The 24,868-nt window shown below is 40.8% G+C and overlaps 1 protein-coding gene across 1 annotated transcript; it reads left to right on the top strand.

The window, feature by feature from the left end:
• Positions 1-2,284: 2,284 nt before the first annotated feature.
• On the top strand, positions 2,285-10,274 carry CCN3 (cellular communication network factor 3). Its single transcript, XM_025871516.2, has 5 exons — positions 2,285-2,763; positions 2,895-3,120; positions 4,204-4,455; positions 5,660-5,874; positions 8,773-10,274. The coding sequence occupies exons 1-5, from the start codon at positions 2,692-2,694 to the stop codon at positions 9,067-9,069; spliced, it is 1,062 nt and encodes a 353-aa protein (XP_025727301.1). The 5' UTR covers positions 2,285-2,691; the 3' UTR covers positions 9,070-10,274.
• The last annotated feature ends 14,594 nt before the right edge of the window (positions 10,275-24,868 follow it).

Below are 24,868 nucleotides of genomic sequence, written 5' to 3' on the forward strand. Positions count from 1 at the left end.
CAGAGATAGATGGGAAAACACCACTGGTGCCAGGCCAGTGGAGAGGACAAAATCTACCTCAGCATGGAGGATTTGACAGAAGATGTCCTAGTGCAGCAAACATGACCTGATTATCATCAGATGGCTTCACTTTCAATTTCCAATTGTTTTAATGCGGAGCTCCTTACCCAGGAGAATTTACAGCAGGTGGTAGAGAGGATATGTACTGTTTGGCCTATCACACAGGTTTTCTTCTTAAAGAATCACCCCTTCTTTCCTAGGACACTCTTCTTCCACCCCATTCCAATTGTGTGGTGTTAGCTAATCCCCATTCCTCATCTTTCTTGTCTCCTTCAATTAACCTAGGGTGAGCTCATCCAGCTCCTCTCCTGGAACTTTCCAAATTCCTTCTGTGGTGATAAGGTCACAATGTAAGAGGGTAGGGAGACCTTAAGTTTGACGTTTCCTTTATATGGGAGAAGCTGGTCTGTGGTGAGACAGAGTAAAACTGACACCCAGAAGAGCAATGAAAACAGATGGGGAGATGGAGTCTTGGTAGCTCCAAGGCCCTGATTCTAGTGGCCTCTAGGCCCACTAGCACCTTTCCCATTAGTTAGCTGTGAAATACCATAGCATCCCTCCAGAAGTCCTCTTGCTGAGGCTAGTTCCAGCTTGGTTTCTACTGCTTGCAATCAAGAGGCTCACAGTAACTGTGACTTCTTGACATTTTCCTCCTTATCTTGAATTCACATTTCTCCTCTCATCTTCCCCCTTCCCAAGAAGAGTCAGCCCCAGCCTCAGTGCTGCTGGTTTCTCCTTATTCTGGCTGTTCATACTTTGAAAACCTGGCCAAGATTCTTGCTTCCCCATTAGCTATGCTTCCAGTTGTTCTAGAAATATAGGTTTCCCAAAGCCAGCTCCCATTTCAAAATATAATAAAATGCTGTCTACCAAGAGCCCTCACCAGAGAATCCAACTGAGTAGGCCAAGGGTGGGGCCGAAGAATCTGTATTTCTAAAAAAATACACCCTGGTTGATTCTGATGTGCAGCCGAGTAGAAGAATCACTAGGCCTGATGACCCATGAAGCTTGTCAACTTGAAGAGTGGATGAGTGCCCTAGACATGGCACAGATTAACTGTTCAATTTCTTGTCAAGTTTCGAGTACTGCTGAGTTTGGTTTACCTCAAAGAAAGCAGAATTATTGCCAGCTTGGGAATATGCAATAGCAGTTTCAAGGTGCTCAGAGAACTCTCCTGAAGGGGCCTGGGATGACTTCAGCATGAAGAACACGCCTGACCCCTTCCACAAGCTGCCTTTGCTTTCCTTCATGCTGGAGATGGATGATGTAGAGGAAATTTGTTTCTTTTTCAAGTCTAGAGTTACATCACAGGACTGCATAATTTTTCTTATAAAGTGTCTTTCCAATGTGGCTATCCTCAGAGTTGCTGGGCATAGTTATCCCAGAGGCAGCAGCAAAGTTGAAGCAGGGGAGAAATTTTCTTTTAATCCATCAAGCAATATCATCTTTGGAGCAGTAAAACTGCTCTCATTCTCATGAGAGATGACAAGTGCTTCAAAGCAGCCATTTTTTAAACGTGGATGCCGGGTGGGAGAAAGATTTGATTTGCTGGATGGGTCAGCCAAGTAAAGCAAATACGTCCTCGCTCCTTACCTAATTCACTGAGATTTGGACAGTGGCTGAGCTGAGCCTACCTCACCAACTCTCAAAGGCTTTTGGATTTCAACATGTGCTGATTTACCCTAGGCATGATACAACAGGTGTTTCAAGGCTTTTTTCTATCAGGAAAAAAAGCTTGTATTTTACCTCAGTCTCTTATGTTTTTTATTTTATTATGTTTTAATTTTATTTCTTCCAAGCCTGCGTAATCGGAAGGGGGGGCTGTTAAGAATCAGTGGGGACTTGGAATGATCAGAATCAAGGGAACGTTTTGCCATTTGGCCAATAGCATCCCTCATCCTAAAGCTGCGATGCTTTGCTTTTTTTTTTTTTTTTTTTTTTTTGGCTTTGCTTTTGCCTTCTCTTTTCTTGCTTTTTCCCTCCACTTTCTTTCTTCTTTCTGCTTCCCTCCCTCCCCTCCCCTCCCCGCAACACATTCAAAGAGTGCCCTAAACGGTGACAAACTTGCATGTGCTTCCCTTATGACTCAACCCCTGGGCCTCTCGCCAACCCCCCGCAGATGGCCCCAAACTGCAGGCACCCCTTGAGGAGAGCCCCACGTTTGCAGCCCAGCTTGGAACGGCCAGCGCGCAGCGCGGTGGGGAGTGCCGGTGTCCCGGTCCTCGGGGAAGGCAAAGCAGCTTCCAGGAGGAAACGGGCGTTTCCTTCCCACGCGCTCGAGCGAGCCCTGGGTCCAGGCCGCGCGACTCCACCCTGCCCCTCCCGGCGCTCCGGGAAAAGCCAGTCGCCACACACAGGCACACACAGGCCCCAGGGCCGCGCCCTAAGGAGAGCGGCACCCACGGCCAATTGCCATGGCAACCCCGGGGTTCGTTCCATTCCCCACCCAGCCGCCCCCCCCCCCCCGCTCCCCTGCCCTGCAGCCAACCGGCTTGAGCGCGTCCCGCGAGCGCGCTATAAAACCTAAGCCGGTGCCGCCGGGGAACAGAGGCCCGACCTGCTGCGGGGCGAGCGGGGCGGATCTGGAGCGCCCAGTCTTGTTTCGTCCAAGCGGGAGGGAAAAGCCTGACCATGCAGAGTGTGCAGAGTCTGCCCAAGCGGTGCATTGGCCTGGCCTTCCTGCTGCTCCACGTCCTGGGACAGGTGAGTGGCGCACCCGTCAGGTGCCTCTGGTTACTTTGCCGTCCAGGGCGGCCCCTGCTCGGCGGCCCGGGTCACCCCGCCTTCGATAGTCTCTGCTGAGAGCTTTCTCCTTCTTGTCCCGCCCGCGCCAGGTCGCGGCCACCCAGCGCTGTCCCGCCCAGTGTCCGGCCCGGTGTCCCAAGACGCCGCCAAGCTGCGCCCCCGGGGTGCGAGCCGTGCTGGACGACTGCTCCTGCTGTGTGGTGTGCGCCCGCCAGCGCGGCGAGAGCTGCTCCCTGCTGGAGCCGTGCGAGGAGAGCCGCGGCCTCTTCTGCGACCGCAGAGCCGACCCCAGCGCGGGAACGGGCATCTGCATGGGTAACCCGGCCCCCTGCGCCGCCTGCCCTCTGCTCCCGCCTGCTGCCCCTTTCCTCGCCTTCTCCCCTTCCCTGAGGGGAACGTGCAAATAATAATAACGGGGATGTTACAGCAGGTGATGTTTGTGGAGCGCTTACTGTGCGCCAGGCATGGTCGGGGGGTGGGGGCGTGCTTGCAGCTTTGGGGAGCGCTAGAAGCCGGAGAGGAAACCTGCCCGCAAAGGTGAGAAGCACTCATCACCTGCCTCCTTACAGTGGGATCTGGATAGCCTAGCCGGGGAACAGAGCAGAGTTTAGGGCCAGTGATATCATTTCCTTTGGACATGTCCAAGGGGGTGCTTGGGGGTGCTGGAATCTTGGGCTTACAAGCTCACAGTTCCCCCCCATCTGCCGCCCAGCAGATTTGTTTTCACACCTGTAATGATCCTATTTGAGCTAAAGCAGCCTTTGATCTCCTGGACGACTATGTAACCCCAGTCTGGGCTGTGAATAAAATAAAATGCAGACAACCAACCAATTCAGGCTGGTGAAACTGATTGGAGGATCATTTTTCCCCCGTGGTGTACCATTGAGTCGGAGGCTGCCCCCGCCTCCCCCGATAAGAGGGCTTCAAATAGCCTTTTACTTTTTTCTCTAAGTTACTATTTATTGTGCTGGAACGCCAAGGAATCCTAGCACCCTTCCCTATTTGACCAGTTAACCTATTGGGAGAAGGAGAAGTGCACCTTTTTCTTTCTATCTAAGCTGTTGGAGTAGGAGAATCTAAGGTTCTAGCAAAATGACTTTATCATGGGAACAACAGCTGTGGGAGAGTCACTTCTTAGTGGCGCTCTCCCTGCCTCATCTGTGAAATAAAATGGAAGGATTGGATGGTCTTCAAGGTTTCTTCTTGCTCTGAGAGGCCTCCAGGAGGACCTCTCTCTGCCAGAGAGAGAGAGAGAGAGAGAGAGAGAAGAAACAGATCACTTCAACGAGAAAAAGGGGGATGTGGGATTTGCATGTAGCTTGTATAGCTTCTCCACCACACTCTGTTCTTGATTTTTCTCTCTGCCCTTCCCTCTGCCTTGCTTCCCCAATGCTCTAGCGGTAGAAGGCGACAACTGTGTGTTTGATGGGGTCATTTACCAAAGCGGGGAGACCTTCCAGCCAAGCTGCAAATACCAGTGTGCCTGCAGAGATGGGCAGATCGGCTGTGTGCCCCGCTGTGGAGAGGACCTGCTCCTGCCCCAGCCCGACTGCCCAGCTCCCAGAAAAGTTGAAGTGCCTGGGGAGTGCTGTGAAAAGTGGATCTGTGACTCAGATGAGAAGGGGCAGTTGGGAGGCCTTGCCCTTCCAGGTAAGAAACTCCGGATACCTGAATGTGATCACCACACAGGTTAAAGGCAGACAGGAAGCATGGGTGGTCTTTAGGACTTGCCATGAGAAACTGGCCTCTGTTTCTGGCCATCCGGTTGTGGATTCCAGATTGCCCACTGAGAACAAACACATCACGTGTGTGGATCCAAGCCAAAGTATTCTCCCAAAGTTTCTCCCAAAGAGAACCTGCTGCATTCAGTGGTTCTTTTGAGCAAGGGGACTGATTTTGTCTTACTGCCTGACTACTGTTTATATTTTAGCGCACCACCGCTTGACCCTTATTAACATCACAGAGATAAAAGTAAAAAAAAAAAAATCAGTCTTTTCCAGATTCTGGGTATTACCCATGTGCTCTCAAGACCAGCCTTCCTGAAGAATGCTACTTTTCCCTGGACAGGTGTCACAGAGAAATGCCACCTTTCCAGATGCTGTAAGAAGGGTCAAGGATCTTTGTTTTGCTTTTCCTTTGTGTTTTATCTTCTAAAGGAAATGGTTTTTTGGGAAAAAAAAATTCAAGAGCCAGTAGAGAATGTTTTAGAAGCCATGAATCAGCCAGATTATTTATGCTGGCATACGCTGAGCTTTCCAGCTTTTCTGAGGTCAGAAATTGGAGATGTCAGCCATGCCTTGCAGATAGGAGAACTGCCATGTAGAAGTGCCCCAAGCCATACATATGAAGTGTTGAGACAGAACTTTTTGTAATCAAAGTCCAAGTGTCTATATCCCAATAATCCAAGTAGCCGGTTTCACCTCCCTAGAACAAAGTATAGCTTTTGTCACTATTTTGAGTCGGTAGGTTCTAATGGCTCATCCAATTAAAATTTCATCATGATCCCTTTTCCCTATAAAATCACATGTTGAAAACAGTACAGCTTATGGAATGGTTGTTGATGCTATCCTGTTCTACATTCTTCAAACTGCTAGGCTTCTTAAAGACTGGTTCTCCTAAGCTTCTTCAGGACAAGTTGGACAGTCATTCCACAAATCTTTCTTGAAGGCCTAGAATGTGCTGGCATTGTGCCTCCTCTTTAAGGTTTATAAATACAGAGATCCAGTTCTGAGAGCACCTGAGTTTAGTGGGTACAGAATTGAACGAGACCCTCTTTCCAGTGATGGTTGAAAGGATCATTCGGCAATTCCCATGTTTTACCCAATATGGCCACCTTTAATGGTCCGTCCCATAGCCTACAGGACAGAAGCCACGCTAGGAGTTGCGGTCTCTGACTCCAGCAGCAACTGCATTGAACAGACCACAGAGTGGAGCGCATGTTCCAAGAGCTGTGGTATGGGTTTTTCCACCCGGGTCACCAATAGGAATCCACAGTGTGAAATGGTGAAGCAGACTCGCCTCTGCATGGTGCGGCCCTGTGAACAAGAACACAAGCAACCAGCAGATAAGGTAGGAGCCTGGGGGCAGCCTCCCATCCCAGAGCAGGTAGCTTTGCTTCATGGGCATCTGGGCTCTAGAAAGTCACTGTGATACTAGTTGACTCAGAGGTCAGCTCTAGCTGGGGAGTGAACCCCAGAGAAAAGGCAGAGAGCTTCCTGCAATGAGAGAGTTTACCTTCTTCTTCTTCTTTTTTTTTTTTCTCTTTCATGTACTGAAATATCCCAAGCAACTCACAGCAGGCCCACAGGTAGAGGGAGGAGCCGGCCAACTGTAATAGTGTCCCCAGTTGAGACGGTCTAGCAAATCTCATTCCATTCCTGGAAAAAAACTGGCTGCTCAGTTGCCAAGCACAGCTGATTTTAAAGTGGTCACTTCTGACCTCAGTTTTTTTTCACCTCTTAGGCTCGATCTGTAGTAAGCACGGGATAGAAATTGTATCTTCCTCACTCAACCCTCAGTCCCCAAAATCCTACCTGGCCCATATTGTGTGCTTGATAAACAATTGTTGATGAATAAATGAATGGATGTCTGGGAATTATTTTCAGTATTTTAAAAAGTCTAGTGGGAATAGTACATTTGCCAGCATAAGGCAAAAGGCAATATGTGCCAAATAAAATAGCACATTTCTTTCCTTTTTTTGCTGGAAATGAATCAACTCAGTGTGTTAACACTGACTATAAGGCATGTGGATCAGAAGCTCTGATTGGTTCCTGATGACATCACAGGCCTTGTTACCAGAGCCCTAGATCAGACAAATGCACTACTCAAATTGAACCATTATATGGAAATTTGTACAAACCTAAGGCCAAAATAGTGTCTAACAATGAAAGATTTACATACCTCTACACCGAGGCAATATCACCTAATGCTTAAGGGTGCAACTCTGGAGCCAGACAACCTAAATCCTGGCTTCCCACATGAACCAGCTGTGGGATCTGGATGAATTTTCTTAACCTCTAAGCCTCAATTCCTTCCCCCCTATAATGAGGCCATTGAAAGTACCTACCTCAAAGTTGTCATGAGGATTAAATAGAATGAATTTACAAAGTGGCTGGGCAGAGATGACTCTGTTAGCATTAGGCATCATTTCTATTTATTGCTAGAATAAGTCTCCAGCAGTCGTATTAGTTATATGACTACATGGCTATATGACTTTTGGGGCTCCATCCTGATTTATGTTTCTTCCACCAATTTTGAAAGAACACATAGAAACATCCCTAAAATTATATGCTAGAAGCTGCACCTCCCCACACTTAGGGGAATTCCAACATGCATGTGGCACAGTTATGGAGGTCTACCCACAAAGCTGCCTCTCTCTGTTTCTCTCTCCCTGGGTCTCTGTTCCTGTCTCCTGTCTGTCTTTCTCTACTTCTCTCTCTCTCTCTCTCTCTCTCTCTCACATACACACACACAGATGTTGCTGACCTTGTACCTCTTTGAGGACATTGACAAGAATATAGGCTACTCGTTAAATATGAAAAAGGAAGAAAAAGAGGGCCTTTACTATTGTCAAGGACACACTACCTTATTAAATAAGGCTTTTCCATGTCATGCCTCTAAAACTTTGCTTTTTCTATTGTTTCTTTTGTCAAAATTTTTATATTTGTTTGTGTAACTTGCACCCAGTTTTATATTGGGAGATATTATATTTAAGACATATATATATTTCATAAAGGTTCCAAAATTTATTTGGAATCTGGGGAAATACTAGCATAATAATCATTACTTCCTAACACCAAAAGATGCTTAAATATGAGCCAGTGCTTCTCTAAGTGTGGCTCCCCAGAGCAGCAGCAGCATCTAAGGACCTGTTAGAAATGTAAATGTTTGGGGCCCACATCAAACCTACTGAATCAGAAACTCTGGGTGTAAGGCCCAACAATCTGTGTTTTAGCAGACCTTCTAGAAGATTCTGATGTAAAGTTTGAGAGCCACTGATTTAAGAGAATCCCAAGCCTCATCACTCCACAGCTGTGGGCTGTGCCTAGGAAAGTGAAAAGCAGAAGGGAATTATGGCAAATTAGTAGGTGAAGAAATCTAAGTGGGAAATAAACATAGAGTCAGTGTTGTGCTGAATTATCAATATGAAGGTACCTCATCAACCATTACTAATGGCATATTGAATAAATTCTCCACTTACCCCGCTTTCATGGAAAATAACCTTAAATCCTGTTGTTTTAGATGTTCCTGAGGTTATAGTATAATAGAAGACATGGGCTTGTGTCAGACATTCAATCACTAGATGTTTCTGGAGACTTTAGGCCTTTGAGACTCTATTTACTCATCTGTGAAGCTTGCACAGTTGTTCCTTACATGAATAATTGATCCTAGTAGGAGTGAATGTTGTTAATAATGTTAAGTGAATTAATGTCTGAAAAGTATTTGAAGCATTAGGAGTATGCAATGCTGCCAGGTATATTCCCTTTCTTTTTATAATGCCTAAGAATGCATAAGCTAAAACAACATCAAAGCCTGTTCCAGTGCCTTGAAAAAATAGCTTTATTTATATACACTTTCACCCTCATGCTTATCGCCACGAGGTCAAAAGATGGTTGTGTACCATTAGGCATGGTTTCCACATTCTACGCGGGAAGACAATGAATGCAGGAAGCAATAAAGAGCTGTACCTATCTGAAGGGCAAAGGGCTTCCCAGAATCCCTTGGCCTATGTATCATTGGCCAGAACTTGATCACAAAGCCATCCCAAGCTCCCAGATATTCTGGGGAAGCAAATACTAGTAGCTGACCAAATTGCCCAAACACAATAATGTCATGTTAGCAAAGAAGAAAGAACAATGGATAGGGGGTAGGTTGGGGGTAGGCAGCTAGCAATTTATTCCATATCCCTGATGGTCCCTCAGAGGAACAGTAGCTATTCCACGAATCTCTCCTTTTCATCTTTCTTAGAAAGGAAAGAAATGTCTCCGCACCACGAAGTCACTCAAAGCCATCCACCTGCAGTTCAAGAACTGCACCAGCCTGCACACCTACAAGCCCAGGTTCTGTGGGGTCTGTAGTGATGGCCGATGCTGTACCCCCCACAACACCAAAACCATCCAGGTGGAGTTCCAGTGCTCCCCAGGACAGATCATCAAGAAACCAGTGATGGTCATTGGGACCTGCACCTGTCACAGCAACTGTCCTCATAACCATGAGGCCTTCCTCCAAGAGTTAAAGCCAAACACCAGCAGAGGGGAAATGTAAAATATAATCCTTGAAAAGCATACCTACAGAGGCAAACTGTAGCTACCCAACATCAAATGAATATAAGAAAAATTAGGAAGAATTATTATTTTACCCCTGAGTCCTATGTATTTTCTGTGGTCATATGAGGTCAGTTATATCTGTCTTTTTTTTTTTTAAGGAAAGATACGATTAACTGTAAACTTGAAATCAAGGTGAGCTCAGGATAGTACTTAGGGATGATTGACTACAAATGAAAATTTGTATAAATTTAAAGAATCAGATACATGTTTTACTGTGTAGACTATCACATTACACTCATCTTATTTTGTTATACACTAGTGCAATATCAAGAAAATGTCACTGTCATGAATGTCACAGTGAAGTTCAATATCATACTGAACATGTTGTCATACAAATATTTTGCCCTATATTGAGGTTTGACTTGAGGGGTCTCTGTTGAACTCTCTTTTTGGGTGGCTAAACTCTGAACTTCCAAGTTCAAGATCTGAGGAAATGTGTAGCTTTTCAGTGTGAAATCCAGAGACTACTAGTCTTCTGTTGCGTTGCACACTAGGAAACGAGCTGTATCTACAGGAATGGAATGTTTGTTAGTTAAGTGGACTGGTGTGATAAACTTGCTCCGTTGCAGACAAGTTGACTCCCTTCCAAAGAAAGAAGCTAAACAGAAAACTCCTGCTAATACAGAGATGACCTGGCCTCTCAGCCCTCATACATTTCTATATGCTGGAGGCTACTGGGGCTCACTACTTTTTCGTTCAGAAGAAGCAGAACATATCAGCAGAGATTTTCTTCATCTTACTGATGAGTAAACTGGGGCCCAAAGCACCAGATTACAACCTTTGATGACTTTCAAGTGTGCTGGTCATAGATTTTGAGAAAGAAGAATAAAATCAACAAGACTGTGGTGGTAAAATACCACAAATTTTATGGAAGTTCAGAATTATTGTAGACATGCCCAAAACTTATCCTTGGGCCCTAATTATGCAAACTCACAAACAAGATATATGTATATACATATGTGTATCTAATTTGTCAGGCTACAAGATAGGTTGCAAACTTAAATGATTACATTCTTTTAATGTTACCATGTGTGTTCAGCTTTTCTCTTTTAAAGTATTTATATATAAGTTATACATTTTTTAAAATATTCTTTTTACTTTCTCTATTTGTCAGACATCACTAAATAAATATGATTTTATCAATGTGTGACTGCCATTACTTATGTGCTTATGAGTTGCTTACTGAAAATATAAATAATGGATGGATCTAGAGGGTATAATGGTAAGTGAAATAAGTCAGACAGAGAAAGACAAATGCCATATGGTTTCACTCATATGGGGAATTTAAGAAACAAAACAAAGAAAAAAAGACAAACAAAAGAAACCAGACTCAACAAAGAAAAAAAGAGAAACAAAAGAAACTAGAGAACAAACTGGTGGTTTTCAGTGGGAGTGGGTGAAATAGACAGAGGGGATTAAGAATACACTTCTAGTGATGAGCACTGAGTAATGTATAGAATTGCTGTCTCATTATATTGTACACCTGAAATTAATATAACCCTATATGTTAATTATACTTCCATATAAAAAAGGAAATATAAATAAAATTAAAACTTACAAATTAAATCAGACACTAAGCGACAGCATCTATTGAAAGCAAAGCAGATATTTTTAGATGAGCTTACAATTTCTTATCGGAAGGGAAACAAAAGATAGTTCTGAGTTAGGTGATCTCTATTGCCAAGGCCTCAGATAGTCTCCACACTGTTTACTCAAGCCAACATCTCAAGCCCTGATATGTTTTTCTGGACAACCTGCTAGACACATCTATGTATTAAAAATTGAATGTGGGCCAAGCAAAACTTGCCTCTCTGGCTTCAAATTGCTCTCCATCCTCCCAATTACCCAGCTTAAACCAACAGCATTATCTTGGTCAACCTACTCTTACTATGTGCCTAGAAAAGCATATTTCCAGAGGCAATGCAGAGCCCAGCAGTGAACAGGACTGCTATCCGGGCAGTGTGAGGGTCAAAGTTAATATAACTTTTATGTTAAAGTTTCTGGCTGATGCAGTGGGTCTAGAGTTCTTCCATAGTTAAACAAACAAACAAACAAAAAAAAAAAAAAAAAAAACCTTATCCCCAACTTTACTTCCCCTACCTACAGCCTCCTGCCTGACCCATATATTTAGCAAGTTTCTATTTGTCCCTTAAGATAAATTGGAAAGCCAGTTTGATTTCTAGAGTTTAATCAAAGGACGTTACTAAGGACAGCTAACACCAATTGCCCACTTATTTGTGCTGAGCACATTACCCTCATTAACAGCATTTAATTTGCCCAATGGCCCTGTGAAGTAAGCACTCCTCCCCATTTTACACATGAGGAAGCTTAAAAAATTTTAAACAAACGGTTGAAAGAAACTGGTGGATCTAGAACTCAAATCAAAGTCCTTTTGTTTCTAATTTAAGCAATCACATGAATCCATGCAAAGACAATCTCTCTTCAAGGATGTTCAGTCCAATACTGTCCACAATGGCAAAATGGGAATATCCAAAGTTCCAATGATGTAGATTTGGCTAGATAATCCCAGTACAGCCATTTAAAGATAACCAAAGTTATCTTTAAAATGAAAATGTAAGAAAATACTTACCTCCCACAAAAAGTATAGAATTGTGAAAAAAGTGATTTGTTTTTGTTCAAAATTATCTGCGAACACAAATGTAAAGAGAACTAGGAGACAATATACAATAAAGTATTATAGTGTTATGCCAAGTTGGGCCTTCTTGTTGTTGCTTGTGATTTCTTTACGTTTTTCTTTTCTTTCTTTCTTTTTTTTTTTTCCAACTGAGAACATCCTACCTTTTAAAGCAGGGGGATTAAAGGGTAAGGCTAAATTCAGATATCCCTTCAAGCAAAGTTCCCCTCACACCTCTGCTCATTCATGTTGAGTGGGCTGCCCCTTCCAGCATCCAAAATACTTGCTGATTCATTCATTTTGTTGATTCAAAAACCACTTACTAACTATTTCTGGGTGCCTAGCATTGTTTTAAGTTCTGGGAAAATAAAACAAACAATAAAATAAACAAGTTACCTCTCCTTCCTGGACTTTACATTCTCTCTGTTGGCAAAAGCAGGCAAAAAGCAAGTAAACGATCAATGAAAATGAATATCAAATAGTGATAAATAAACCCCATGAAGATCACCAAACAGGGCAATCTAATAGAGAATTTCTTGGTGGCCAGTTTAGCTGGAGGTGGTCAAGGAAGCTCTTTCTGAAGAGGTCACATTTCATTCTAGATCTGAATGACCAAGATTAGGAGAAAGAATCTTCTGGGCAGAAGTAAGAGCTAATACAAAAAACCTAGTGTCAGGAATAAGCTTAGAACTTCAGTAGAGAAGATCTGCATGGCTTGAGTGTGCAAGGGGAGGTGGGAATGTTGGAGGGCTTGCTTCATAGTGTCACAGTATTTTATAATCCATTCTTTAAATTCCATGACATTGAGCATCTCGAGGCCAGCATCTTAATCTTCTTTGTATCTGCCCTAGTATCTGGCACACAGTAAGACTTCACTATAAACCCATTGAACAGATGGATAAATAAATGAGTGAATGGATGAAATGAATGGATGGACAACAGACAGAATGTTCTTTGAAATAAATGTTAGGCTTTTAAACGATCATTTTCATTATCACTGTCACTTGGAGAGCAATCCTCCACTCTCAGACCCACACAAACACACACATGCATGCATGCAGTCCTGAAATTATAACTAAATTTATAATTTAGTTTGAGACATTTGAAAAAATGTGACCTGATCTATAAATATCCATTAAGTCCAGAATGTTCTAGGAATATGGCAAGGAAAGCAACATTTACTGAGCAGGATTGAGGGCTGCAGAATGAGTACAGGTTTTGGAGTTATTCAAGCCTGGGTTTGAATACCAGGCCTACTCTTTCCCAGCTGTGGGATATTGAACAATTTGCGCATACTCTCTGAGTCTCAGTTTCTACACCTGTAAGAGGAGACCATAAATATTAATAGAGTGACCAACCATCTTCATTTGTCCCAAACGGTAAGGATTACTGGGACACAGGACTTTTGTTTGTAAGATCGGACAGACCCAGGAAAACTGGGTCAGATTGGTTACCCTAAGTATCAACCACACATTGTTGTTAAGATAATATGTGTTCATAAGCACTTGACTGTGCCAGACACATAGTAGGCCAGCAAATGACAGCTATTATAATAATAAGATCCAGTAGAGCCAAGCTCTGCCCCTTATTCTCTGCTTGTCCTAGTCAGAGGTAGACATTACTGACCTCATTTTTACAGGGAAGTCTGGAGAGTATAAAGGGAGTTAATTGCCTATTAAGGACACAGTAAATGAAGGAGCTGGGGTTCAAACTCAGGGTCTGACTGAACTCAGAGCCAAAGCTCGCTCCTTTCTTCAGCACCACAGCCATGAGGCTAAGTATATTTTCAGCAACCAAAACAATTCCAGCAGTTTTCATTTTTGTGCTATTTTCCCAAACTATAAATGTTCTCTTTTAGAAGCAGCATTGCAAAGTAGTGAGGTTGTTGAGATCATTCTGTGAATGTGAAATTTTGAAAGCACTTAATTGCTTTTTAGTGATAAGGCACACTTCATTGAAAATTATTTGGGGATTTTTCTTCCATCCCACAAGGATTCAGTTCAAGAATGTGGCAAGGACGTCTTTACACAAGGAGATAATTTGTCACATACATATCTGTGCTTGATGAGATTTTCAATAGAGCTTTCGACAGAGATTTCTAGGCAGTACTGGATTATTTTTTCCAGGATCTTCCTGTAGGTACACATTGTCATGCTTCTGCACGGGTTTCAATCCAAAATGCTCAATATCATAAATCAAATTATCAAAACAGTATGTCCTTTTGGCTGTGTGCTATCAAGCTTAGTTTGAAGATTCATTATTGTTGGAAACGTATTCATCTTAACCGCACCGCATGGTTCTCGCCGGCAGTGCTATGCTGTCTGGACCACAGAGGGTTCACCAAATTCAATTACCACTTCAATAACACTACTGGCACTTGCTGAACTCTGAATAATGACGAATTCTCTGCAGCCATGCAGCTGAGGACTGTGAATTACTGTTACATTAAGCCAGCTGTTCTGGGGATAATCAGGAGGTGCAAAGGGTAAGGATGTCACTGTTGTACCATTCTTCCTAAAGGATGTGTATCTCTCCTTAGGACAAGAAATTGAAGGTCTGAATTTCAGCCCAGGGAGCTCTACAAAAGAAGATATAGTTCCATTCAAATGGCAGAATTTCACAGAATGAATTGACCACTGGTTCTACTGGAAGGAGCCTGAAAATAAATGTTTTATAATCCAAGAAGAGAATGTTGCTTGGACTTATATTTTATTAGCAAAATCTGAGAAGCAGGCTTCTGAACCTAGCAGAGGTTCAGATGTCTGGAAGAGGTTACAAAGTTCTTTGTGTGGGTTAAATAAGGATCAGTATGCTCCAAATGGACCCAGATTTGTCCTGCTGAAGCAAGGCCACCCACAGGATCCTTGGAGGACCTTGGCAGGGGAGATGCCAGTAAATGCATGTTCTAGTTCCTCTAAAAATTTCTAAATTTCAGCAGGGAGAATCTTCCCTGATACTTTGCAGAGCATCTCAGCCCCCAGAAGAAAAGGACAAAGACTACACAGATCCTATTGGGTGGGCCCTGTCATCTCCCCAAACTCCGTATCGTTGTTCAAGAATCTACTTTTAAGTTCATCTTTTCTGAGAAGACTTCTTGACTGGCATTTTTTTCCTACCAACAGAACTGACCTTCGTGCTCAACTGCTTCGTGCTCAACTGCTTCTTGTAACAATTACTATCACAGCAGCTAAAACACCCCATCTCTGTTATTAGTTTTCAAGTCCATCCCCCACTAGACTCTAAGCTCCATGAGGGCAGAGACCTTGTCTGATTTTCTCACCAACTGCTTCTCATTGTGCTTCTCATACTTTTCTGTCACATTGCTTCAAGCAGATAAGCGTAATGAACACCTACAGCAGAAATCCAGCATTTCAGGTCAAAGTTTCTGTGGCACGCCACATTTTTCAATTAAAAATCAACTAAATCTTGACTTCTCTTTACTATATCCATGTTTGTTAAATATAAATAAATGGCATTTAAGATTTCTAAATGGTTAGCACATTCAACATTTCCCACCCAAATCTTCAAGTAAAATTGATGCCTCAGAATGATGTGCAATGTCTACACTGAAGTTTCATACCTTGCATACTTGACGTAGTAGTCAATCAGTAATGACAATAATTTCCAATTTTATCTCATTTTAGATGCCATCAATTATAAGATGTATTATTAATTTATGTAGCAAAAAGAAATAAAAATTATGCCAATTTACCTAGGACACACCATCAGTTGTGAGATTTATCTTACTTTCATAAATATGAAATATTTTAAATGTTGGTTTTAGAATATACACAATTTAAAAAGAAGATTTTTTTAAAGGGACAAAGTAGAGGAAAAAGAGAAATAATATTTACAAGATTATTAAGTACCAGGCAATAAGCAAAGTGCTTTACATAGATTAGCACATTTACTTTAGTCCTTATAAAAATCCTATGAGTTGGGTACTCTTACATCTCAAAATTACAGATGAGGAAAACAAAGCTTTGGGGGGATAAATACCTTACACAGGATCATAAATCTATTATGTGGCAAAGCCTGGATCTGAACCCTCACATTCATAATCCAGAATTTACGCATTTAATCCCTCTGTGTTATTGTCTATGTTCTGGGAGTTACATATAATCCAGTTGAGGAAGTAGGTAGTCCATGTTCAAAAGAGTCAAATGGATGAAGAGCTAGTACTAAGCTCTGAGAATTTGTGCTCCAGATACTGATCACCACCTAAGGAACTTCCCTGACAGGAGGAAGGGGGGACATATGCAGTTCTTAGCCAAAAGAAACCCATTGAATTTGGGTACCAATTCTGAGACCAAGAACTGTCAGGAATGTGGTCCTGAGCTTTTCACCAACGACTGGGATGAAGGCAAGAGTTTCTTCTTTTATGTGTTAATAAATTGAGTAATTAATCAATTCAACAAATATGGATTGATCATCTACCTCCTTCTAAGTAATGTGTTGGAACTGAAGCAGAGAACAAGGCAAATACAGTGCTTGCCCTTGGGAAGTTTATAGTCTGGGGGGGTTGTGTTAGTTTTTCCTCAGACCTCAGTTTTTCATATTAAATTATCAAATCTTTCTAGCTTTTCCTCTTCTGCTTGCCATTTTGACTATTTTCATGACAATGGGCTCCCTAGAGCTCAGTCCCATATTGGGTGCCCCCCAAAGTCCAGAAAGGATCCAGAGAAAGTTATGTCCCAAAACTGAGCCTGGGGCAGTTCAGACCCCTGTTCTTATATTAACCAGTTCCTCATCTGAAGCCTCTTTAGAAGCCAGTTTCTCATCTGAAGGTCAGCTACTAACAAAGTTCTCTCTGCAGCAACCATGGGAAAGGGAGTCTCTCGTGCCTACTAAGCACATACCTGGAAGCTTTCATGACACAGAGAGGCAAGAGTTTCAGAGGTCTCTCTATAAGCCCTCATTAAGAGAAGTATTTATCCTCCAAGCCTATGTCCAATGGTTTGTTCAGAGGGATCATGTGATCTTTTTTCCCTTTGGCAGAAGGGCTCAAGTTTTACTGTGTCCAGACTCTTCCTGTTGCTATATCATCTAACTGGATGTCCTTCTTCCATTAGCTTCACCTTTTGAAATCTAATCTATCATTGAAGGCCCATCACAAAATGCTATCCACTAAATTTTTCCCAGTTTCTCTTCAGTCCTCCCTTACCACGTTCCTCTTCAGCCAAGGCAAAAACATAGTAGCAGAACATACTGGAAAACACGGAACTTGGAAAAAAAACATGTTCTACTTGCGTAGCTTCTGGATTTCTATGTCCACAAAATAAGGATATTGAATTCACCAACTTCTGTGGTCCCAACCATATTGACTTATAGAGTACCTACTATGTGCCATGCAACTTACAAACATCATCTTTACAACCTAATATTTCTTCATAACAGTGCTACAAGATGAGTACTATTGCCCTATTTTATAGATCAGACAGATAAGGACTCAAACCCAGGGGCACCCAGCTGTGGAGGCCAGACTACCTGCAGCATGACTTGCCACCAGCCCCCAAGAGCCTGAAATGCCCTTCCTCCTTCTTTTCTCTTTTATTATAATGAGCATTCTGAAGGCTGAACTCTTTGCAATAAAAGCACTCTGGTTTCTGGATTAGAAAATAACAACCATAGCCTTCAGATTTATTCTGGTCTCTTTAGTCACTGGTAATGAAATGAGCAATGCAAATATTAATTAAAACTATATCTATACAACATCCCTCAAAGTGGTAGAGATATGAAAAAGTCAACCAAGAAAACAGCTACAAAACTACATCCTACCAACCTTATAGCCAAAGTAATCTTGAGCAAGAAGAACAAAGCTGGAGGTATCACAATCCCAGATTTCAAGAGATAATGCAAAGTTATATAATCAAAAGAGTATGATACTGGCACAAAAATAGACACAGAGATCAATGGAACAGAATAGAAAGCCCAGAAATATAGCAACACTTATATGGACAATTAATCTACAACAGAGAAGGCAAGAATATACAATGGGGAAAAGACAATCTTTTTAATAAACAGTGTTGGAAAAACTGGACAACTACATGTAAAAGAATGAAAATGAACCACTTTCTTATACCATACAACAAAAATAAATTCAAAATGAATTAAAAACCTAAATGGGAGACCTGAAAACCCCTAGAAGAAAACAGAAGCAGTAGCTCTTTGATATTGGTTTTAGCAACATTTTTCTAGATATGTCTCCTCAGGCAAAGGAAACAAAAGCAAAAATATAAACTATTGGGACTCCACAAAAATGAAAATCTTCTGCATAGCAAAGGAAACCATCAACAAAATGAAAAGGCAACCTACTGAATGGGAAAAGATATTTACAAATGACATATCTGGTAAAGGGTTAATATCCAAAATATATAAAGAACTTAACACCAAAAAAACCCCACAAATTATCCAATTAAAAAAAATGGGTAGAAGACCTGAATAACATTTTTCAAAGAAAGACAAAGATGGCCAACAGACATATGGAAAGATGCTCAACATCACTAGTCATCAGAGAAAAGCAAATCAAAACCAAAATGAGCTATCACTTTACATCTGCCAGAATGACTAGACTCAAAAAGACAAGAGATAACAAATGTTGGCCAGGATGCAGAGAAAAAGGAAACCTTGTGTACTGTTGGTGATGCACACTGATGCAAACACTGTGGAAAATAGTATGGACGTTCCTCAAAAAAATTAAAAAATAGAATTACCATATAATCCAGTAATTCCGCTACTGGGTATTTACCCAAAGAAAACAAAAACACTAATTTGAAAAGATGTATGCACCCCTATGTTTATTGCGGCATTACTTATAATAGCCAAGATACAGAAGTGACCCAAGTGTCCACTGACAGATGGATGGGTAAAGAAGATGTGATATACATATATATATATGTATACACACACATACAATGGAGTATTACTCAGCCATAAAATAAAATGAGATCTTGCCATTTGCAACAACACGGATGGACCTAGAGGGTATTATGCTAAGTGAAAAAAGTCAGACAGAGAAAGACAAATACCATATGATTTCACTTATATGTGGAATCTAAAAAATACAACAAATAAACGGAAACAAACAGTTCTCTCCGTTAAATGCAGAGAAAAAACTGGTGGTTGCCAGAGGGGAGGTGGATGCGGGGATGAGTGAAATAGATTATAGGGATTAAGAAGTACAAACTACCAGTAATAAAATAAATGTCATGGAGATATAAAGTGTGACATACAGAATACAGTCAATAATATTGTAATAATGTTGTATGGTGACAGATGGTGACTATACTTAGGACGATGAGCACTGAGTAATGTAAGAATTGTTGAATCAATACATGTACACCTGAAACTAATATAACATTGTACTTTAATTATACTTCAGTTAGAGAACAGTTTTATTTCATAAATAGCTGTAAAAAGAAACTATACCAACCAATCAATGAATCTGACTTTTTTTTTTTTATGGGACCACTTGCTTTGTCAGGCTGCTCAAATAAAGTATCAAGGTGCATCTATAAAAACAAAGCTTTGTAGACAGAATCATTGAATCAGATCATCTTTTGAAATGGATGATTTCATTCACACAATTTATTTATAACCCAAGTTACTCACTAGTTACCACTCCTTCAATATATTGAAAACAATTCATCCATTTGGTAGGGCTTCACTGACATTTTTAAATCAACCTATACTACATATCCAAGAAAAATGAATTAATTAGTTAATACTTTTACTTAACTGAAGCTTGGGATTGTCTAAGGTCTGACCACATACCTCTTGTCATATTAGATTGGTCATCGCAGATACATTCTTACAATGTTGGACTCAGATTCTTTAAAAAAAGAGCTGAACTTCATACCACACCAGGAGGTTTAAAGCAATACAGATCTCTGAAACTTGGAACAAAAGTAAAGTACAAGTACTGTTTTCTAAAAGCCCTGCTGTTTAGTGGCATGTTTTTCTCCCAAGACTTTGTATCGATTTACACATTTCCTCAATCCTATCTAAGTTAACTGTGGATTTATAAGGGCCTCAAATTTCATAAGCTGCACACCATTATTTTCCACTACTCTTTTAGTTTTGTGCCCTTCTCTTCTTTGATGAGTGAAGCGCTTTAAAATGTCCAGAGAAGATATTTTATTGTATTCTGATGGGGGGAGTGCCATTATTTGAGTTGGGTATTCCCTGAACTCTGCAGTCTCACTCTGAAATATATAGTAACAACCAAGACCCCGTGACTTTTGCTACAAGCCATCACTCCCACCCTGGCTAGCTAAGTGTATGTAGCATGTTGTACAGGGGCAATAAACACAGAGGCAAATGTGATTTTACTGGTTATATAGAGCTCTTGCAGGCACTTGGCCAAATTTTAAACTACTCATGATTTGTGACTTCTATAAAATAAGAGCCTATTTAGGTGTTCTTTGCTATTTCAGATTCCCCTGCTAGTTTCGTGATTTGATTTTAAGGGAGAGTTGATACATCACAACTCATGAGGAACCACCTAGAGGAATAGTAAGAGGATGTTGCTTTGTTTCCAAGCTTTTATGTTTGCCTCCCTCCTTCTCTCTCTCCAACTTAACTAGTTTCTTGTTTTCTTTTCTTCAAAAGATTTTTAGAAAGTGCAAGCACTCCCTAGTCCATTGGTCCACTGGGATGACAGTGAGTTGTAACACTTGCTGTGTGCCCACTGATGACCTCTTTTCTAGGCTAAACCATCAAATTGCTTTTATTGAGCCATCTTGGCATCATCCCTAAACTTAAGAGGTGGAAAGCAAACACAGGATAAATTTCTACATAAGCACAACTAAGAAAAAGCCTTTATCCATCCATAATAGAGTCCACTGAGCAGCCTCACGCTCAATCTGAAATTATCATGGGTCATAGATAACACTTCGTGGGCTGTATTTAACTCTCTTCACTCCTCTACGAAATATCAAACAATAATTCTATACAAGATGGGTACTCAATAAATGTTGGATACATTATTAAAATTTTATTTTTATTAAAAATAAAAGAATAAATTGATGAGAGGATGGAAGGATCATTAGATAGAGAGATTAGAGTGGATAAAGGTACTAATTGATGAGCAAACAAATAGATAAGCAAACAAAACAGTTTAAATAAAACAGTTTACCTTTGTAAAAGTGATGCTAAAATTCTGGAAAATTCCATCAGTGATGATCTCAGAAATCTGTCCAAGGTTCACACCTGCCCACACCTACTGCTCCATGCTCTCTTTCTTTGTTCACAGCAAGTCTCCTTTTAGTTATATGCCTTAGTTTGGACTGTTCCTGTTGATTCTTATCCCTAACCTTAACCTGGCCCAATTTCTGATGTATGTCCTCCAAACATGCTCTCCCTAAATTTGCCCTTTCTGTCTCTTTGAGTCTGGACAGCAACATTGGCCTGCTATCCCCCAACCTACCCATCAAGGCAAGACATAGGAACTGGATAGTTTACTTGAACTGTTAGACTTAACACCAGCACAGTCTTAAATGATATTGTTGATTCTCTTTGTCCATGCCTGAATAACAAAAGGCTCTAACACCATTGTGTTTTAAAGGTCCATCTTCACCATGAGACACCCAATTTTTATCAGGATTAAGGCCATAGTGGCTTAAAGAAGGTACTACTCTCTTTAACTCAAGGGGGGAAATGTCTGTAAAAGTAATCTGTAAATTCTAAATTCCCATTTGGTGTAAATTATTATTAGGGGTCATTAACTGTCTATACAACTCCAAGACATTTGAATATAAATTCAAATTTTTCATCATCCAGATGCTTGATACTTGAAAAAGCCTATTTGGCATTCTACTCCCAACCCTCTGGATGATTAATGGAGCAATAAGGAGGAAAAGTCAACGTTTGTCATCTTGTAGACATTTTCCTTATAAAGTTTAAGTACCTTAACTGTGCTGCAAATAGAAAAGGAAACATTATAGCTAGGCTTTAAAATTTTTGAACATATGCAAAAATGGTCAATATATGTGAGTCATTTAGCTAAAAGAATCAATGACCCCTACCAGACAAGACAATTATCTTGGTTTTGTATATGTTTCCGTGCTTTGCAGAAGATCATATCAAATGTTTTAGAGTGTAACTCCTGTTACAAGTATTCTTTATGCGACACAAGATGAAGTGTCCCAAATAATACTTCTCTATTTTGATTCAGTTTAACAAGACAATATTTACTAAGCAATTAGTGTAGGTAAGGTCATTCTCAAGAAGGTGATATGCAAAATGCCCTATGATTTTGATGTTTGGAATCCCCAAACTTAATTCCATGAAGACATGTTATATGATTATGTGAGAATTAATTAACCTAACATTTACTGAGCACATATGAAACTCAAATACAGCAAGATCCTCCTTTTCTATTGTAGAAGGTACTCATTGCTAACCTATGTAGGGTACTCAAAGAATTCAGTTCTATTTTCTCTCCAGCCTGGAAGGAACTTTCCTGCTGCTATTACAAGATTCTGGGCCTCTGACCTGCTTCCATCATGCCAATACTTATAACAGCTTCATTTGGTAATCTATGGTAAGGTGAAGGTAAGGTAGGGAAAATGCGTTCTCCCAATTATATTACCACAAGTGTCCACAAGATGACTGGGAAACTAATACCTGCTCTTCCCTGAAAGCCACTTTACCTTTCTTCCTTATACCAAATATTTACTAGGCTATGATGGAAACATAAAAAGGGAGAGGTAGAGTAGGTCTCAAAAGAAGAGTGGTAATAAAGGAGAGGTTAACTTTGTCCAACTTAGGCATTCCTTTGTGCCTCACTAACAAAGGAAATCTTTGAAAGATAGCTCCAAAGGAATTCTTTATATTTCCTTAATATTCCTTATTTTTTTCACATTAACATTCTCTCAAGCCCTCTACTCCAAAGTCCAATATGATTTCTCAGATAACTCCACCTCTCCCCAATAAGGTCCCTTTAGGGCTACTTAACTTTTACAAACTCAAGAGCCTGGGGAATTAGCCTAGGCTGATGGAAGTTCTACTCATGACCTGTTTGACTTACGAGGGTAGAGCTGGATCAGAGTTCTGTGAATGAGGCAAAAAATGAATGTTCACCTTTTGTCCTCAAGAGATTCAACTGATATCTGCAGGAGTTAACCTAAGAAGGTTCAGTATCTCAAGGGCAAGGATTGATTTTTCCTCAAAAACAAAACAAGTTCAAACCAAAAAGAAAAAATAAAAGTCTATTGTGATACATGAAAACTGATATATTTCCTTTCAGCATGACTTTGACCTCACCCTTTGTGGAAACAATGACCATAGAATTCTTGAGGAAGGAGCCTTGGATTCTTAGGTCTGATATATGCTCTTCAATCCTGATGAGATAGCTCCAACTTTAATTAGATTGGTTCTCATTCTGAATTATCCTTACACACATTATCTCATTCAATTCTCATAACTACTCACTGAGGTACTGATTTTTCTGCCCATTTTACTTGTTAAGATTCCTTAGAGTTCCAGTGCTCTCACATTTTAGTTAATGATGCTGGCATTTGAGAGAAAAATATGCAGTTTGTAAGCTCAAAAGAAATAACTTATAATAAGTTCATTTGAACCATCAGTCATGTTTCCTACAAATGATGTAAGATTTAATTGCCTAACTTTTCCAAAGGAATAGTAAAGAATCCTGCTGGTTTTGTGGCTTATGGCCTTTTCTAGGAAGCTCTTAAATAGTATCCATGAGAGAACTTGGAAAAGACAATCTTCATTACATGGATGTCACCCCATGGTCATACATAGGCATACTGGGAAGATGCCTATTTCTCTGTATTATAAGGCATAGCAAAATATGTTCTACAACACCACTCGTATAGACTGTAGAAATCATAACCCATTTTGCAGATGACAGATCTAGCCAAGAAAAAGAAACAAAGAAGGGTGAGATTTCTATTCTTCCCCAATCATGCTTCGTTCCAACATATCCTCAATATCAGAGAAGGATAACTGATGCTATTTGGATGAGCTCATTTAAACATGTCAAACTCCTTCCACAAAGATTAATTAGAGCATGTCAGCTACACTGGTGGCAAAGCCATCTTGTTTTACATCTGCAAGAAGTAATATATAAAGTAGGATTACAACTGCTCAATCGTTAGCATGACATGCATAAAATCAATATTTCAAGCTCCTTTGGGAGTTACAGCCCAACATGCTGCTAATGAATCGTCATAATGACCTCAACCAGCCCCTCCTGTCCAGTGGGGAAATGAGATTACTCAGCCTTCAAGGAGGGACTCAAAGACCGGGCAGTTCACAGGGGCTGTGGACAGGCAGATGGTTTTCCAGAAGACAAATATCAGATGTACAACTTTCCTAGATGCCATGCCATTATCAGTCCCAGCTGCTCCAAACTCAGCCAGTCAAACTCTAGTCATTTGAAAGGCTGTGGGGAGAGCAAAGCAGGGGCATGTTCTGACACCATCCCAAATGACTTCTCACTAAGCAAGAGATCTCAATAGCATGACTTCTAAATATTCCATACAGAAAGAGGCCTCAAAATTTCCTATGGGAGATCTTATTTTGTTTCTCATTGAATGAAAGCAGTTCCTGTATAGTGACCTCTCTGGGCTTTATCATCAATGTTTTAATTTCTGAATTTCCTAACTTTGTGAAAAACTGAAGTTCTCTTTTACAATTTGAACAATCTAGAATCTCTAAAATTTCCCCCATTAGTGTTTTGAAACTCAAGCTCTACTTGAGAATGCTTTAAGAATAATCTGGGGGAAAAAATTTATATATGGTTAAGCATTGATTAGCACAATGTTTTCAACTGAGGATAATTTTGCCCCCCAGGGGATGTTTGATATTATCTGAAGACATTTTTGATCCTAATAACTAGGGGGCTACTACTGGCATCTAGTGGATAGAGGCCAAAGATGCTCCTCAACACCCTGCAATACACAAGACAGCCCACACCAAGGAATTATTCATCCAAAAATGTCAATAATGCCACTGTTAGGAAGCCTTGCACTAGCATAATGACAAAAGCTTAAGATTAATCAATGACAAAAGCTCAAATTCAACCACAGGCTAAACACTCCCTCAGACCATGGTTCAGGAGGCAAAAAAGGCAGGC

Source organism: Callorhinus ursinus, unplaced genomic scaffold, assembly GCF_003265705.2.
Source record: "Callorhinus ursinus isolate GAN/ISIS: 27379988/994484 unplaced genomic scaffold, GSC_fseal_2.0 scaffold5, whole genome shotgun sequence".
Lineage (NCBI taxonomy): Eukaryota > Metazoa > Chordata > Mammalia > Carnivora > Otariidae > Callorhinus > Callorhinus ursinus.